Here is a 19,358-nt window from a genome sequence, read left to right as displayed (position 1 = left end):
AACCACCCATCAACAAGAGAATTAACTCTCCACAACTGCAATGCATACTCATGACAGTTGTTAGATGTCCCTTTCATTAAAATGAATATTTTGGGCCCACATTATTATCAGAACTGCTAAAATACCTCAGGATAAACAGGTTATTAGAAATGGGTTCACCCAGTAATCAGCATTAGTGGCCTGATGTTTTGCATAGCAACAAAAAGAGCCAGGGTGGCGCAGCAAGTAGTACTGCAGGCCACTGAAGCTGACTGTAGATCTGAAGGTCAGCGGTTCAAATCTCATCACCGGCTCAAGGTTGACTCAGCCTTCCATCCTTCCGAGGTGGGTAAAATGAGGACTCGGATTGTGGGGTGCAAATATGCTGGCTCTGTTAAAAAGTGCTATTGCTAACATGTTGTAAGCCGCCTTGAGTCTAAGGAGAAGGGCGGCATAAAAATTGAATGAACGAATGAATAAATAAATAAATAAATTTCATTCTTAAAACAAAATTGCTTTACAATAGTCTTCGAAATTAAAACACTATATAAGAATTCAATGTCTTTCCTGGGGCACACATCCCATTTAACTCAATGGAACTTGCTTTTGAACAGGTATGTCTAGTACTGTAGAATATTATGCTGCTGATAATATTTTAGGCTAATTGGTTCCCTTGTCTCGAGGCTGATTAATACTGAATATGAGATATTTATCTTTAATAAAATAAATGAAAAAATAATATTGAGGACACAAAACAGTAATGAAAGAAATATACTTGCACGTTGAAATAAAAATGATATGAAAGATTTTTGGAACAGTGTTTAAAATCCATTAGTTATACTGCTTATTTGTTCTTCTTTTTTTATTTCCCTCTTTTGGCCAAAAATGAGATTTCCAATACTATCATACTGAAATACTGGCAAATAATTTAATTTTTTTGTTAATGGCTAGATTTAAGGGAATATATGTAATCAGCTTTGTGTACGAGAACGAATTCAAAGTCCTACGGTTCTATAAATAAAATCAAATACTAGGAAATCTGTGAGGTAGAAAGTTCACCATACGCATGAAGTAAGCTCAGATGACAAACTCATGTCAAGGATGAGGGCACATCTCTAAATAAGTTCTGTTTTGTTTTTTTTAAGTGGTAATATGAACACAAACACAAATCCATTTGGCTGGATGGTTATGTTTATTTCTCTCATAGAATTTAATGCTATGCTTCCAGACAACTGTACATGTTATCGATTATGCATTAAAGGTTTGATGAAACACACCATCCTGAGGCTCAGCTGGTTTTTTATTCTGATAGAAACTCTGAAATGCTGTTATTCTGGGACAGGTGAGAAAATTCACACAAGCACAATCAAGCAGTTTCATGTATCTGGAGATGAGTCAAAAGGTCTCTTTCGTTACCAAACCTCATCAAACAGTCGGTGCACTTGTGCGGCAGTTCAGCCGAATGCCTGAAGTCCAAGTGACTTCGGAGATCTCCAATCTGTCCTGTCGAATATTCACAATATTGACACAAATAAATGCCTTCGGTTAGGTGACTGTTTAAGTGTTTGCAATATTCCAACATGCCTGAGAAGCCTTTCCCACAATCATCGCAAACATGGGGGAATATTTTGGTATGCTCTATCGCCACGTGGCGATTGACATTGGTGTGAAGCCTGCTACGGAAGCCGCACACTTGACACACAAAGAAGTTCTTGCACTTGTCAAAGCTGATTTTGTTGACCAGGCTGTAATGGCCCTGGGCCTGCCTGCTGTTGTAGCTGTCGCTCAGCTCGATCAGCCGGCCCGCGTGCTCGTTCACCACATGGCTGTGCAAGTCCTCGGGGTCGCTCGTTTCGTGCTCACAGAACTGGCACAGGTAGAGCTCATCGCAGCTGTGCTCCTGGAAATGGAGGTACAACTCACTACTGGAAGAGAACTGAACGTCACACTGCTCACACCAGTAAAGGTGGTCGCTGAAATGCGTGTCTGCTATATGCTGGCTCAGGTTTTCAATCATCACGGTTTTGTAGTCGCAATACTTGCAAACGTATGGGTCCTCCTCATGGATTTTCAAGTGTTCAATGAGCACCTTTTTGGAAGAGAAGGTTTCTTTGCACATGCGACAAATGTTGCCCTCGGGGCAGGTTTTATGCTTTAGAACCATGTGCTGCTTCAGGTCAGAGAAGTATTTGCTGTTGAACGTGCACCGTTCACATTTGTACAAGCCGCTGCTGTTTGCCCGAAGCAGGGGCCATTTGGGCGGAATGGCGGCGTTCGAAGGAGGATTTTTGTCAAGCCCCTTGCAACTTCCAACCAGGATTTCCTCTGTCTCCTCTGCTTCGAGCTTCTCGGGGGAAACGGTCTGAGTTTCAATGTCGTGGACCTCTACAGCGTGGACTTCAGTAGTGGAGATCTCTACAGTTTGAATGTCCAAAGGTTTCTCCTCTTCCGTTAAACTGTCACTGAAGACGGGGGACTCGCACGAATCTTTAAAAACTCCATTACTGTTGTTTTTATCTGCAAAAGGAGCCAAGACCAAACTTACAAAGAATGGATTCTATTATATTTTTATATTTTAATGTATTATTATTATTTTATCAACACCACCAAGGGACATATTTTAACTCTCTTCCTAAGGGGAAAAAAAGTGCCTGATCTTCCTAAGAATAAGTAGAGGGAGGTACTTTATGCTTTGATAGAAAATAAAAGCAAATTTGAAATATCATTATTTTTGTAGGAACACTACCGCTGCAATTCTTTGAATATTTATTTTGTCCATTCTGCTGAATTCATCTGAACTGCACCTGGATAAATCTTAAAAAGGGGTATATTGTTATTCTACTCCTTCATGTAAGAAGCTGAAGTTAGCTTTCTTATATTCTATATATTGCTATATACAACTCTCACGTGCTTTGGGAACAAGCCCAGTAGCAAAAGATTCTGATTTACAGTCCCAAACATCTGAAGGGCATGAGATGATCTACTTTTGTTCTTATGACCACAATGTATAGGCTCTTAGGCTCCAAAACTTTTAATGTTCAGAAAGGGGATTTATTACTTGATATCTATCCCCCTCCCCATCTCATTTTGACATTATTAAGAATAGGGAGAGTAAACAGGAATCGACACAATAACTTTTCCCTTACCTTTTTTCTTAGGGTCCATCAAATATGTCCCCGGAACATTAGACTGGTTCCCACTCCACTGAGATGTCCCAGCATACACCTGGCTGCCATCCTCATCGGTGTCTATACTAGACACTGTGTTATGAAATCGACCTGTAGAGAAAAAAGATTGTTCTATTTAATTTAATCAATTTATATAGGTTCAGCACACAACTGCAATATTGGCAATATTGGCCTCCTAATTCAGTTAATACTTTTCTCAGTAGCTCTACAACATGCAGTTCAGAGCTTTTTTCATACTTTGTTATAAGACTCATAACAAATAATATGGCTTCCTCCTACATGAGTGCACTGTAGTACAAAATTTTAAAAGCTAAAATTATTTCTCTGTCGGAACAGAATAACCACAGACAGTGAGAAATTCTACTAAGTTATGCCTGCTTCTTCTAAACTTATATATTTTGTTTAAAATACTCCTTGCCCATATTTATTATGCCATGCATGGTACGTGACGATATAACTTGACCAAATGTTTTAAAACATTAATGTTTCCTTAAATATTTAAATTTCCAATGCATATTTTAACATACCAATCTGAACTGATTACTGGAAATCACATCTTTACTCAGAAACAGAAGTTATTTCAAAAATAATAGTAATCCTGTCAAAGGTTTATGAAGTCATCTATATCAGTAACAGGCAGTTGTCTATAAAATGGATTTGCCAGCTATTGCCTTGTGTAATCCTGACACAGCATGACAGCAAAAGTGGTCTTAATTATCTCCAAGTTTTAATTTCATTATGTATAGCTCTCATTCCTCAAGCAAAAGTATTTTCATAAATCACTCTACATTTCATGCCTTTCATAGATTTTAAATAACAAATATGCAGTAAACTTTTTTCCACTTGTATATATAAAAATCTCTTCTTCACATGTTCTATTCAACATAAAACCATAATACACCACCTACAATTATGCAAATCAACATCTCTTGTAACCCTTTGATAAAAATTAGGTGAACATTCCTAAACATATAACGACCTAATATCCTTGTAGATTTTGCATTCAATTTTTATCTTTCCTTTGTACAAAATATTTGTTAAGCACAAATGCACACAAATATTAAACCAACAGCATAGATACATCAAAAACCATATTTTTCATCAAGTCACACCATCTACTTTTGCAGTCTTACAATTTTTTAACAATCTCATAGCATTTATGTTTATCTTTTTATAAAATTTTTGGTTGGCTTCCTCTATAGTCCATAAAATAGGGTATTTTGTAGAATACCATAAAAATGTTTCAGAATATGTACAAGGAGATAGGCAAACTGCTCAAAAATATATCTGTGAATGAATTTACAAAATCTTTACCTCTGTTATCAGGAACCTTTGTGTCCAACTGTTTCATGGAACAGACACTGTAACAATGGTCAGAAAATATGCCACTATTATCTATGTATTTTGGAATTCCTGAAGAATCTAAGACAGAAAAAAAGATAAAAGCATGAACTTAAATATCTGGTGGAAGATATTTCTTGACATCCGTATCAATTTTCTTGTGGCTAAGTTATATGATGTCACACACTAGAGCAGTGATTGGGAACTTACAGCAAGTGTGCCACAAGTGGCATATGGAGCCATATTTGTAGCCACCCAAGCTTAGATTCAGAGCTGTTTCAAGTTGGGAAATGGGCCGTTTTCTGCCTCTGAAGGGGCCTCTGGAGAAATGCTCTGAAGCCTAGGGAGAGCAAAAAAATGGGCATGCCATTGCATGCCGGGAGCCAGTTTGCGGGCATGCGTGGGTGAGCCCCCGTATGGAATTATGGGTATGGGCACATACACAAGACACACACTTTGGTACATTAACCAAAAAAGTTTCTTTAAAAATAAGTGAGATTTATTCCCAGTTAAGTGTTACAGAACTGCAGATAAAGAAAGAAATCTATAAATGCACAAAAATTAGATGATGGTCTATGACTCTAATAAACTTCGACTAACAAAACCAGTAGGTTGCCTGTTATAGATATGAGAGGGGAAGAATTCTTTCTTCTCTTGCTACCCTCTACCAGGTATTATTATGTTTCTGGAAGAAACAGATAAGTAATAATAATATTGAGTATTGAAGCTGAAAACAACACAAAAATGGGATTTGTGCTCCTATAGATAAAATTGTATCTTTGAATCCACAGGTCCATTTTTCATGCAGATCTAACTCTGAATTCTTTGTCTCTTACTTTTCCCTCCAGTTCTAAAAGTCAACTATTATGATAGTAGATGATGTAGCTTATCAGAACAAAACACCTTCCTGTTTTCTCTTGTGTTTCTCTCTTTAACTAATCTTCTAGTAACTATCAGTCCCACCCAGAAGTCTCAGATCCCTTGCATTTTCTTCTTCTTTGCCAGGTTCTCATCTCAACATCAGTCTCTTGGTTTCCTCCTGTGTCAGAAAATCACTACTATTTCTTTATCCATTCTTCTGTTACAGTCCCTAAATCTGATGGCCTTTTATTACACAGTGGCTTGTCCTTTGATTCATTTTCTTTTTTAGGGTAATCTATGGCTGCTCTCATCTTCATTTAAGCCAGCTGTTCTCCACCTGTGGGTCGCAACCCCTTTGGGGGTTGAATGACCCTTTCACAGGGGTCGCCTAAGACCACCAGAAAACACATATTTTTGATGGTCCTAGAAACTGAGACACCACTCCTCTATCCATCTCCAGGCAGGTTCACCCACAAGCAAATATACTACTGCTAAAAATAAAAAAATCTGTACCATGGGAACTTCTGAGCATGCGCAGAAGCCAAATTTCCGGCAATGCACATGTGTCCCCATCTTGCTTTGGGTTTGAGGTTTTTTTGCAACTAAAAAAAATTCAGCACTGTGCATGCATTCACACGCAAAGTGAATGTACAACTATGAGGCATGGCCACACACCACAGGAGAAAGCAAACCAGGAGTGAGGTAAGTTAGAATCTATCCCTGACTTTCCTAATAATATTTTTTTATGGTTGGGGGCCACCACAACATGAGGAACTGTATTAAAGTGTTACAGCATTAGGAAGGTTGAAAACCACTGTTTAAGCAAAGAAAGGTAGCTGTTCTCAAAGATCATTCGAAAGTACTCACAATTGATTTTTTAAAAAAAGACAGGACCCAGAGGGCTTCCCTATTCTCCCCATAAAGAATTACTGTATGTCAGGATTGAAAGGCTCTGTATACTAGAGTATGTATTTTTAAAAATGATGGAAGAATTAGTGTTGAGTGGAAATATGCGAGGCTATATATAGTTGTGTACTTTATTTTTCCTTTTACAAATCTCAGTGTTTAATAGAGAACATAAACCATAGGGATAGCAACTTATAAATAATGTGCATAGGAACTGGGTTAAATTTAGGGATAGATGATCTCCAAGATACCTTCAACCTTTAAATTCTAGGATACAGGCATCAACATTTCTGCTGAAACCAGTTACTTGGTCTGTACATATACAATGTAACAATGAATTAAAGTCTACACAGAAATTTAAGAATTTATTTTTAGTTAACCAATCTCATCTCAAAAATCTAGCTTCTAGAGAGATTAACAGACACATTTGGAAGAAAATGCAATTTACAGTAACTGAAATTGGTTAAATATAGCTACATTTGATTTACCCGAGTAGCGTGAAGGATGCAGAGTCTTCCTTTTCCTTTTCTTTGGATGCTCATTCATTTTGCTTCAGTCTGAAATAACTACAGGCAGAAATCAAAGTCAAATATTTCAGTTAATGCACTGCTGGTCAATTTGCAGTCATAAAGAGTAAAGAGAAACACAGATGGGATTCTCAAAAGAGAAAGTCAAACCTCACCCCATTAACCAACACAATCAGTCTATCTGACAAAACACTGCACAAAGTGCACCTTCAGGCAGGTTCAGTTAGAATACAAACCCAGATCTCCCAAGTACAGCTGCCCTTAATTTGGGGCATCAAAAATACAGAATTGTATATTAATATTATTCTTCTCTTCCTTACTAGTATCTATTTCTTCGCATTTGTTACTATAACCATGTTGCATGTATTTTTCAATTTATATTGTTTTTGTTTCCTAGTACAATTTGATAGCTTATTAGTAACCTTGAATATCACTAAGCGTTATCTTTTTATTCTTGATAAATGTATTTTATTCTCCTTATGCACAGAGAGCATATACACCTAAGACAAATGCCTGGCGTGTCCAATTTCAGAGCCCATAAAGAATTTTATTCTATTCTATTCTCTGTGGCCAAGTGACCACACTTCAAACACTTGGCAACCAGGCTGCATTTATGACTGTTTTCAGCATCCAGCAGACATGACTGCATTTTACAATAGTTTGGATTCCAGCGTTCCTTTATTGACAGTGGCTCAATGGTTATTCACTGAATAAGAGACACAAAAAAGGTAATAAGAATTGAGTTGGTCATGCAACGGACCCATTTTACAATGTGATGAGACTGCATTGTAGTCATAATTCAAGGACTACCAGTAAAGAGCAAATGGCACTTTGATCAATGGTTGTGTCTACCTTTTTCTGGCAACCCCTCATTGACAAAATAAACATATCTTTGTGTTAACATGCCAATTTAGATACAAGAATGTTCTTTGTACTTTGCTTCCTTGTCTGTCAGAGCAGCCACTGTATAATTATTTCACTGATGGAAGATAGTTTCACTTTATTGGCTGTATTATTTAATAAATGATTTATAGAGGTTTTTTAACAATATGAATTGTGTTATTAAATGTAGATGCCCAAAGGCCTCAGGCATTAGAAATGCCATTAAATACATTCTTAAATAAAAGAAATTCAAAACTATATTTCAATTTAATGTTACCACACAACCACAGGCGCCTCAGGACAGAAATGTTCTTGCTAATTAAAATGTAAGTTAAATATTTCATAACAAAATAGCCTTTCTCTTTATATAGGTTAAGTCCAAAAGTATAATGAAAAAGATATGACAATATTTGTCCAGGGTGATTTTCTATCAGTTTCAATGCATAATTTATAAGTGTGATCCTGATATGGCAGAGCTAGACAGTTCTCAATTCTCACCATGCAGTTTATTTTGGTATTGCATATTATTTATAAAATAATTTTTTCTTGATCTGATATCATTTTAAAATAACAGCTGCCCCTTTACAGTGCAAATCTGGTAAATTCAGTAAACTTGCTGAGAATGTTTAGACATTCAAAGTCATTTATATACGACTCTGACTCCTGGAGATCTCTAAACAAAACGACAGATAACCTGTTTAAATGTGGCTTGAAGATATGGCTTAGAAAACTACAGCCTAAAGCATGCAACTGGAAAAAGCACCATCAGAAACAAAATGATCCATTCTTCTCAGGTAAGCTAGTGAGATGTATTATTTCAGAGATGTGAGTGAAAAAGGATTATGAAGTTATTTCTCCATATATATATTTTTAAAAACATGTACCGGTAATTCCCCTCTATCCACACTACAAATGAAAGAGAGCACTGAATTATGCTTAAAAATTCCCAAACTGAATGGAAGTACACCTGTAATGGTATTTTATCTACAAGTAGAATTTAAAACCCAGAAGGAATAAGCAGTAGATCGCTTATTGGTTCTCTACAGTTGAAGAAAGTCTTTTTTCAGAGACTTTAGATTATTGACAAGCTTTGACAGTTAGCTGAAATCTGTCATTATCACCAATGCAGCTCCCTGTTCTAAGGAGGGAACAACAAAGCTTTCATTGTGATGTAAAGTTAAGCTCTGTAGTTTAGGGGGCAATTGAAGACAGCAAGTTCATTGAAGTTTTTGTTAACTTCTATAGGGTTTATCAAAATGTAAGCATCTTATCTAAGAATTACACAACTTTTGTCTTTCACTGGTTTCTCAATTACTCATTTTTTCTCCTTTTCAATGTTCAAGTATAATATTGTGGGCAGAATAAAATGATCAGAAAGAAAAATTGTCTGAGCATTTTCCTCGAACTATAATGAATCCTTTGTAATATTAATTTTTCATCTTAGATTTTAAATTAACCATCTGTATCTCCAAATCTTTATAATAAAAAAATATGAAAGAATGTTCAAGTTGCTACATAGAATTTCTTTAAAAAATATTTGTATTCATTTAAAAGAAAATCTAAAAGGAAAAAACCAACAAAAACCAAACTGGACAAGAACATTTTAAAAACCATGTTATTCACCCTAGTTGAGCACTGACAATATTGCAATAGCATCTCCCCACCCCTTGAAAAACAGATCCAAAATTTATAAATTTCTACATCTTGTTGCAACCTCACTGACCTGTCATATATTGTATATATCTAAAAAACAATAGCAAAGTTAAAGTTCAAGGCCCTCTGTTAACAGTCTACCGTTGTAATTTATTCATAGAAAGCCTACAACAGTTTCTTACCTATCACAAATTATCCCACTAAATTATTGCTAATTTGTCCAGGATCAAATACTGTACCCTCATTTGGCTCTAAATAATGAAACCTTTCCTTAGGTTTTTAATTGGGAACTTTCCCAATAATTTCTTTTCATTTCCCTAGTCTCTGTTATAAATATCTCTGTAACATCCATGTTTGAAAAAGTTCTCCTTAAAAGCACATTCTTCTTTCCAATGAAGTATAGTCCATTGTTTATCAATTCCATTATCTCCGAATTTCCTGCATTCATATTCCTTCCAATCTCTTCTGGCATATCTATGTATTTCAAACAAAGTGCTTTCTTCTTCACATCTGACATTCTTCACATTCTCCTCAATACCTCAGCCAGAGTCATTTTCAAAGTTAGTACCATTGTTATTACTTGCTTTTGGATATAGTCTTGACCGTGGTTCACATTCATTGTTGATCCAGCAAATTTTTGCTTATATTTTCAAATAAAACGTTTGGAGAGCATTCTTTCTTCAAATGCTTCCCAGAAAATTATGTCACCTTTTAGAGACTGTTCTTTACAAGGACACGAGAAACAGATAAGTCATAAACCAGCATCCACAAATAAAAGTTGATAAGTTTTTATCCCCCAGAATCAAAAATGACTTTAAAAGGGAATTTTCCCATCCAAAGTTGAAAAACAATTATCAAAGCCCTTTTACTAAACAGCTAGAAAGAGCAAAATTTGTAATATAATCCTGCATAAATGTAAAATTTATTGGATGACTTTCAATTGGATGACTTTCACTGCTAGAAAATATATTTTAATTGCAGATCTCATTATGGCTAAAATGAAAATGGTTTGGAATTTAATAGTAAACAGTGAAAGAATGGGGGGGGGGGGGGAGTTGCAGAAATCCAGCAAAGGATTATAAAATAGGCAGCAGCCAACTATTTGTAAATCAAAAGATTGTAAGGTTCAAACTGTGCAAAACCCAGGTATTCTTAAGCAAAACAAACACCTAAGAGAAAAGATGGTAAAAGACCCAACTTCTGACTGCTCTTCACTAAGAATTACAGTCTTCAAGATTCCCTCTTCTCTGTAGATCAGTGGTTCTCAATCTTTCTAATGCCGTGACCCCTTAATACAGTTCCTCATCTTGTGGTGACCCCCAACTATAAATTTAGCACCAATTCTTCCAACAGATCTTTAAGCTGATTGGCAAGAGGTCAGAGGGACACCCCCCTGTAAACGCCTGATTGGTTGGATTGTAAAAATATGTTCCGAGATGCCAGAATAGAAGCTTTAGTTGCTAACACCATTGGAAATTTGTCTTTTCCCATGGTCTTAGGCGACCCCTGTGAAATGGTCGTTCGACCCCCAAAGGGGTCCCGACCCCAAGGTTGAGAACCACTGCTGTAGATGTATGGTTGTCCAAAGGTTATGTTGGGTCTTTCCTAATCTCTCCTTCCAACAAACATGAGCAAATAACCAATTTATGGCAGCAAAATCAGCTGTTCATCATTGGGAGAAAACTAACCCACTTCCCATCATCTTGGGGGAAGTCCACTAAATAGAATTTCTGATTATTAGAAAAAGAAATAACATCAAAGGATTAAGAATTACAAATTGTACAAACTTAAAATAAGGATGTCATTTAACTCCCAATGGAATATAGTATGCAACTCCAATATTTGTATAAACAATTCTTTTAATGGAAAAGAATACTTGTAGCTCAGGGTAGAACAGTGGAGTCCTTGGTGCTCTCTGAGCTTGGTTGCTTACTTGCAGACGTTTCATTACCAACTAGGTAACATCATCAGTGCTAGTGAGCGTGGGATTTTCTCCCTGTTTGTATTATAATAGCTTGCTTTGACATCTTGGTGGTAGGTGTGATTTTCTCTTTGATAGCTCTTTGATTTAGGGCAGTGATGTCAAACCTACAGCACACGTACCATAGGTGTTGTGAGTGCTCCTTGCCCACCTCAGGTCATGTCAGATTCTGAGGAGGATAAACCAGGTCCCTCTGGATACCCTGAGCCAGGGGAGCTGCCAGCTGAAGCAGGGAGTGAGAGTGAGGGAGAAAGTGACCTGAGTGAGCCTGAGGAACCACTTCAAGGGGCTGATATGACAATGGGGGAGTGGTCCCAGTCAGAGGATGAGGAAGACATTAGAGTGGAAAGTCAGTGGATAGACCGTCGCTATAGAAGATTGCTCAGAAAGCGAGAGGAGTTGCATAGTAAAAGGTATTAGTGTATTGGCTTAGCCTCTTTGTGGTGAGATGTCACTTCCCGGCAGTATAAAGGCAAAGGATCTTAGGAAATTGGGTGCGAAGTTTCAACCTCGTTCAATGGAAGAGAATGTGAGACTGGGGTTATGCTTGAACAAGGCTTTAAAACCATGATTTCTGCCACAATAAAACTCATTTCTCTGGTGGATGCTTGCCTCCAGGACTCCGGAGAGGAAAATTCATATGATTAAATGATAAATGAACTGTGTTATCTAAAGAATGCTGATTAGGCCGAATTTGGCGCCTTTCCTGGACATTGTTGACATTTAGCTCCAAAGAGAAAATACTCCCTCCTTCCTGGCAGTTTAAACTCTGCTTTTTGTTATGTGTGCTTATATCAATAAAGATTTTGATTTATTCATAGAATAAAGGATTTTGACTCGGGGGTGTTGATCCGAAGGTTGTGCACAGAACAAGTAGCATGCAGAACGATATCAGAGGGCATGCAAGGTGTTGACCTATGTCAGCTCCAGCGCGTACGCTAGACAGCTGATTTTGGGGCTCCTTTTTGGTGTTTTTGCTTTCCCCAGGCGTGTGTACACCCTTTTGGCACCCAAGCCAAAAAAACTGATCTACGGTATTGTTTTCTGTTTGATTGTTGGTGTTGATCAGACAATCCCATTTTAACTTTCAGTCTGGAAATTGTATCTGGTTTGTACATATGGACAAAGATTTCATAAAAAGAATCCTCATGTAGAATCAAACACTGTCTCAAAATAAATAAATCAAGGCTTACCCCAACCCCCAATTTGTGGGCCGGCACTGACTGGTCTGCAGCATGTCAGAAATGGGGCCATGCAAATAAGAGAAGCCCCATCCACAGGCAACATGCAAAAACCATGCCCTACCTGGTCCATAGAAAAACCTTTCTCCACAATACTGGTCCCTGGTGCCCAAAAGGTTGGGCCCGCTCTTATTAAACAATGCGTTCTAATGGCACTCCCTCCAAAGAATACTGAGACAAGTCCCACCCACTCACATTTATACATCTCAGAAAGATGGTAGAGACTAATGTACAAACACATTATGTACAGTAAGAATAAATATTCATAAATATTGGATCTATGTTACTACAAGTAATGGACCTCAGCCACTTCTTGCCTTGTTTTCCTTTAGAAACTTAAAAGAGGGACAAATGAAGCAATAAAATAGGGCAAGGGCAATTTGGGAATGCCAGATTCCAAAAGAAAAACATTTCTCACTGCAAATTTAAGGGATTATTCTAAAAATGAATCAAACTGTAGCCTTATATATCAACATCAATTAATCAATTTTTCTAATCTAAGAACTGATTTTTCCCACACTCAACAAGGTGCTTACAGCTCTGCACATTCAAACTAATTTGGCTTTCTGATTTGTTTGTGATTGGCATGATATTAGGGCAGTTATTTTGTAATTGGACATGTCTCTCCAACATAAACATAAAGTAAAAGAGTCTATCACTAAATTCAACCTTGAAATTTATAAATATATCTACATATGTGTGAATATAATGTATTTCCTAAGAAACTGAATTTATCTTACAAAATCTTAAAGGGTTTTTAATTCCTTGTTCACAAAATATAAATGTTCCCAAGGCACTGAAATGTCTTGAAGGAAATTCATTAAAAATTATACCCTAAACTGTGCAGACTAGAAGGCAATCTTCCAAAACAAAACAAAACAAGGGTAATCTATGCGTAGGCAGAGATTTTTCAAAGGGAGAATTATGCTTGGTTAAGCACCTGTTAAGCCCCTCGTAAGAGCTATAAGAACAGTCAATAGCAAAAATCCTTGAAGTTTCTATCTTGCTCTGTCACCAAGTCACTAGGTGGCAAACCTATTATTGATGTAATGGAGATTTGTGTACAATGAAACTAGCAGAGGTGTTAAATAGGCTAAGAAGGGATTGGTTCTCTCATGAATCTTTGAACTACATTCTATTATACAGCTGGGGTTCAGAGAAGCTATAGTCATAATGCCATCAAGCTATTTAGGCATGTGTTTTCAAGATATAGGGGTGGGGAAGAATAACAAGAGTCTATAAACAACCTGAACATTCTAAAACATACTGCTAAATTTCTCATATCTGTTCCATCATTTGCAACCTTCAATTGAGCAAAAAGATGCATTACAGAGCAACAATGTTTGAATCACGAACCTCAGGTGGGCTCACTCTTAAAGAATGCATTCAAAATCTGAGACCCAGGACTCTTCTGGGAAATTTGAAACTTGGCAAGATTATAGCCAATTCAGGACTGTCAAGCCCATCTATGGTCATGTGACTGACATTTTCAATTCTCCTTGCCAGTTGTCATTAGGGTTAATCAACTGGGAATCTGGCAGGAAGTTCTCTGCACTCCCACTGCATTTTTGCCCACCCAGAGGCATTTTGTTTCTCTGTTTAGGCAAAGAAATATCTTTGAAACAATGAACCAATGGGTCGAATTTTCTTGACTATATCAATGGTAAATATTACGATGAGAAAAAGCACTTGGTAATGGGAAGGGAGCTGTTCTCACTTTCAGATATTGCCTGCAAAGTTTCCAATTTATCTTAACTGCACTGCTCATGTTTTCAGACCTTGAATGCTGATGTCCTTGATAACAGAGAGAACTCTTGCACAGAAAAAGAGCAGAGGCATACCACAGTCAAGTATGCATTTCAGCTTCCAAATGAATAACCTTTTGCTGAGTTCAAAAATTTCTGCATTTGCCACAGGCAATTCCCACCACTGTAATATCTCAGGGATCACCCTGGTGTTAAATTGCACTAATTTTGGTGGTGGTTTAGATTATATCTGAAGCTCTCTGGACCAGCTGGAAGTCAGACAGGAAACCTGCATCTAAAAATACCCGAAAGTGAAACCTCAATTTATTTTCCTTTTTTTGCCAAAAAAGAGGAGAGAGAGAGGGAGAACCATCTGATCTGTAAATGGCGCAGGAATACTGTATAAAAGTCGTACAGATGAGCTTCCCTTTATATAAAATAGCTGTTCTCAATCTGTGGGTCGCGACCCTTTTGTGGTCGAATGACTCTTTCACGGGGTTGCTTAAGACCATTGGAAAACACATATTTTTGATGGTCTTAGGAATCGAGATCCTGCTCCTCTATCCACCCCTGGTCCACCCATATGCAAATAGACTACTGCAAAAAAAAAATCTGTACTATGGGAACTTCTGAGTATGTGCAGAAGCCAAATTTCCAGCAATGCGCATGTTTCACCATCTTGTTTTTGGCTTTTTTGCATTTTTTAAAAAAAAATTGGCACTGCACATGTGTGTGTCCACAAAGTGCACGCCCGTCCACGAGGCATGGCCACACAGCGCAGGAGAAAGCAGACTGGCAGAGAGATAAGTTAGAACCCACCCTTAAGTTTTTATTATTTTATGGTTGGGGGTCACCACAACATGAGAAACTGTATTAAAGGGTCACGGCATTAGATAGATTGACAACCACCGAAACATGAAGAAAGAAACTATTATTCAAAGAGGTTGAACTTTGATTTGTTTTCATCTAGTGGGACCCACACCAAACCTGATCTGGAACATCATTCCCCCTTGAGAACTAGCAAGCATTCACCCCCGAATACATACATACATACATACATACATACATACATACATACATACATACATACATACATACACACCTCTGGGATTCCATAGCTCGGGCATTTCAAATCCATGGCCCATGTGCTGCATGTGGCCCTGGACAGCTAGAAATGTAACCCCACAATCTTGTAAACTTTGAATATTATACAGTATAGGTATATACATTAACCAATTAAATATTTTATATGTGTCCAAAGAAAAGTTCTCATTACTCAACGTGGCGTAGGCAAGGGGAAAGGTTGGGCACCCATGACATAGTTGAATGTGATGTACATGATGGATGTTGGCTTGTGATATATTTATTGGTATTTTATTGTTTTTTATTTTATTAGTGTAGTTAGCTATCCCAGATTATGGTTATTGTACTACAAGATGAGCAGTCAAATAAATATTTTAAATTAAATAGCCATAAATAAAGATTGCATGCTTTTATTCATAATCCAACCGTCTCTGTCAAAAATTCTCAGGTAGAAGAGAAGAATGGGGTTATTTTAGAACAGAGGAAGGAACAATGTGCTTAAAGTGCTTTTTTTTCTGAATTCCCATATTATAATGAATCATAAGTTAAGAAAACGGACTTGGTTTATGCATCATATTAAAACAATACTCTTCCCACCCTGCAATAAAACTAAGTTTCATTGGTATTCACATGTAACCACTGTTTTTAACTGATTTATGGACCGCAGGAAAAATAAATAGCCATGCAGAATCTAGGGAAGAAGGTGGTGTTCTAAGTAGAGAACAGATTTCAAATATTTCTTCAAATAAAACCTTTAGAGCAAGGAAGAATGAAACTGTCCCAGTCTGCCATTGTATGCTTCACTCGTTTCCCATTTAAAAAGATTGCATGTGTTACAAAGATGGCTTCCACCGAAGAGGAAAGTTTGAACTGGCACCAGGTATTTTTTACACTGCTAAGGGGCTACTTAGGTAATACCATATTTCTGTCCCTGTCCTACTGTCCTTTTTTATCATTACTTTTTACTTATGTTTATACAAACTACTATCCTATACTTGTTTGACAAATAAATAAATAATAAAATAAACAGAAAGGAAGGCAGTGGAAAGGGGCACCCATTTTCAAAGACTTGTTTCAAAGACAAGAGAAATCCCAGGGAATCTACTAAACAACACACAGAAATCTCCTTTCAGGGGCATTTTCGAATTGGGAGAAGCGCAAGAAGGGAAAAGCAGTTAAACTCCTCCTATTTTAATTTTTTTTTTAAAAGCAAGCTTAAGTTATCATTAAAAAGAAAAATTGTCAGAAACGCTAAGGATATGTCCCAATCGCTGCAGAGGAGATGATCATACACCATATTCTTATAGGAAGGATGAATTATCTACCCTTTTAATATACTGCTCAAAAAAATAAAGGAAACACTCAAATAACACATCCTAGATCTGAATGAATGAAATATTCTCATTGAATAGTTTGTTCTGTACAAAGTTGAATATGCACAACAGCATGTGAAATTGTCAATCAGTGTTGCTTCTTAAGTGGACAGTTTGATTTCACAGAAGTTTGATTTATTTGGAGTTATATTGTGCTGTTTAAGTGTTCCTTTTATTTTTTTGAGCAGTGTATTATTAATATTTTATTATATTTATTTTATTGTTTTATAAATAATAAACAGTAGCGATATGTCCCAAACGCTGCAGAGATGATGCCAAGATGACCCTACACCATATTCTTGTAGGAAGGATGAATTATTTCTCCCCTTTTAAAAATTGATATTTATTTATTTTTAAATAGCATTAAAGTTTTATTATTTTTATTTTATTATTTTATAAATAATAAACAGTAGCGATATGTCCCAAACGCTGCAGAGATGATGCCAAGATGACCCTACACCATATTCTTGTAGGAAGGATGAATTATTTCTCCCCTTTTTAAAATTGTTATTTATTTATTGTTAAATAGCGTTAATATTTTATTATATTTATTTTATAAATTATAATTTGTTACATATTATAATTTATATTATAAATAATAAAACTATTTATTATTTTATTATATAAATATTATCAATGATTAAATCTCCTGCAAATCCAGACCCCCTGCACCCCCACCAAAAAACCCCACCCCAGTCTGGTTTCTGTTGGGATTGCCTTGTATTTGCGACCCGACGAGATTCCTTTTACGGGGAATGAGAATGGATTCTCCCGACGGGAATCCGAAGCGACCCGATTCCAAAAAAGAGGCTTCCCACGAAACTACCCGAATGGAAAAAAAGGGAAAAGGCGCAACGGTTCGCGCGGGTGCCGTTTAACCTTGGAAGAGCGGGGAAAGCGTGAGGAAACAGCCGCCACGATCCCGAGCGGGAAAGGTTTCGCTGCCTTTTCTGAGGAGACCCCGAGGGGGCATGGCACCTACCCACCCACCCACCCACCCCACACACAAAGACCCTCCCCCGGGAAAACGGTCCGGGTTCCCTGCAAGAGGAGTCGGCGTTCCGAGCTCCTGGGAAGGGAGAAAATTCATGAGGGGGAGAAAAATACTCCCTTCGGCGGCCGGGCCTTGAGGCAAGCGAGCGGGAAGGGGGGGGGGAGGGAGGGAGGCGCGGCCAGAACTCACCTCAAAGAGAAGGCCGCAAGCGTCGCCTCACGCGCCGCCGGAACACGGGAGACCGGCGGGGAGCACGCGCGCGCGCAACGACCTGGCGAGCGCGAGAGGGATGGCTGGCCCCGCCCAACCGTGATCTGCTCCGCCCGCCCTCCGCCTATCTAGGAAAGGCGGGCGCGCGCCAATACGCAGGCGCGCTGCCTCCCTTCCCTTTCGCGGGGGTCTCCTCAACCTGGGTTGGACGTTGTGGAGGGCAACCAAGTTTTTTACTACCACACTGTGGGCGTGGCTTATGCATTTTCTTTCAGCGTTTTTCAGTGCCAATTGGGTGATCTGAGGTGGAGCTCCATTTTTGCTATCCCACTGCGTCCCCCCCCCACCCCCACCCGTCCGGCCAGTAGCCCACCCCTAGTTGAACGTTAGGAATTAGGATAGGATAGAATTTTTGATTGGCCAAGTGTAATTTGACATACAAGGGATCTGTCCTTGGTGCGTATGCTCTCAGTGTCCATTAAAAAAAAGGATACATTTGTCAAGAATCATGAGGTACAACACTTAATGATTGTAATTGTCAAAAAGACTGTGAAATATTTACAGGCCCCTCACATCCTGGACATAAACTGTTTCAACTGCTACCCTCAAAACATTGCTATAGAGCACTGCACACCAAGACAACTAGACACAAGAACAGTTTTTTCCCGAACGCCATCACTCTACTAAACAAATAATTCCCTCAACACTGTCCGATTTTTTACTAAATCTGCACTTCTATTTCTACTAGTTTTTCTCATCATTCCTATCAGCCTTTTCTTCCCACTTAGGACTATGACTGTAACTTGCTGCTTGTGTCCTAAGATTTTTATTAATATTGATTGTTTCTTCATTGCTTATTTGACCCCTATGACAATCATTAAGGGTTGTACCATATGATTCTTGACAAATGTATCTCTTTTTTTTAATGTACGCTGAGAGCATATGCACCAAGACAAATTCCTTGTGTGTCCAATCACACTTGGCCAATAAAATTCTATTCACCACTCCAGAAGTTATGGAGCTTCATCACTGGAATCTTTTAAGAAGAGACTGGACTGTCATCTGTCAGAAATGGTGTAGGGTCTCCTGCTTGGGCTGGCGGTGTTGTTGGTGTATGTCGTGGTTAGCTCTGGCCCTGCTCCTGCCCCAAGGACTGTGGATGTGGGGGAGACATCCACATGCTGCAGGCCTGTTTTACCCTCGGTGGAATCTGATGATGAAGGCTCCTCTGACCAAGAAGACATGAGTGACAGGGAGGAGGAGAGTGTGGCAGACAGCTCAGAGGGAGATCAATTATCTAGCTCCTCCTTGGATTCAGAACAAGAGTTAATGATACAGCCATGCATGCTGAGAGCGATGCATAGGCAACAACAACTGAGAGATTATTATCAAAG

At 38.1% G+C, this 19,358-nt stretch overlaps 1 protein-coding gene across 1 annotated transcript; it reads right to left on the bottom strand.

The window, feature by feature from the left end:
• Window positions 1-1,152: 1,152 nt before the first annotated feature.
• On the bottom strand, window positions 1,153-18,202 carry ZNF639 (zinc finger protein 639). Its single transcript, XM_070753662.1, has 5 exons — window positions 17,944-18,202; window positions 6,764-6,841; window positions 4,482-4,589; window positions 3,126-3,257; window positions 1,153-2,496 (listed from the first exon to the last, which is right to left on the bottom strand). Exons 2-5 carry the CDS (start codon window positions 6,819-6,821, stop codon window positions 1,346-1,348), a joined length of 1,449 nt encoding a protein of 482 aa, XP_070609763.1. The 5' UTR covers window positions 6,822-6,841; window positions 17,944-18,202; the 3' UTR covers window positions 1,153-1,345.
• Between the last annotated feature and the right edge of the window lie 1,156 nt (window positions 18,203-19,358).

The sequence above is a fragment of the Erythrolamprus reginae genome, chromosome 5, assembly GCF_031021105.1.
Source record: "Erythrolamprus reginae isolate rEryReg1 chromosome 5, rEryReg1.hap1, whole genome shotgun sequence".
NCBI lineage: Eukaryota > Metazoa > Chordata > Lepidosauria > Squamata > Dipsadidae > Erythrolamprus > Erythrolamprus reginae.
The sequence above is the reverse complement of the archived record's forward strand: the minus strand, read 5'-3'. Positions and strand labels throughout refer to the sequence as shown.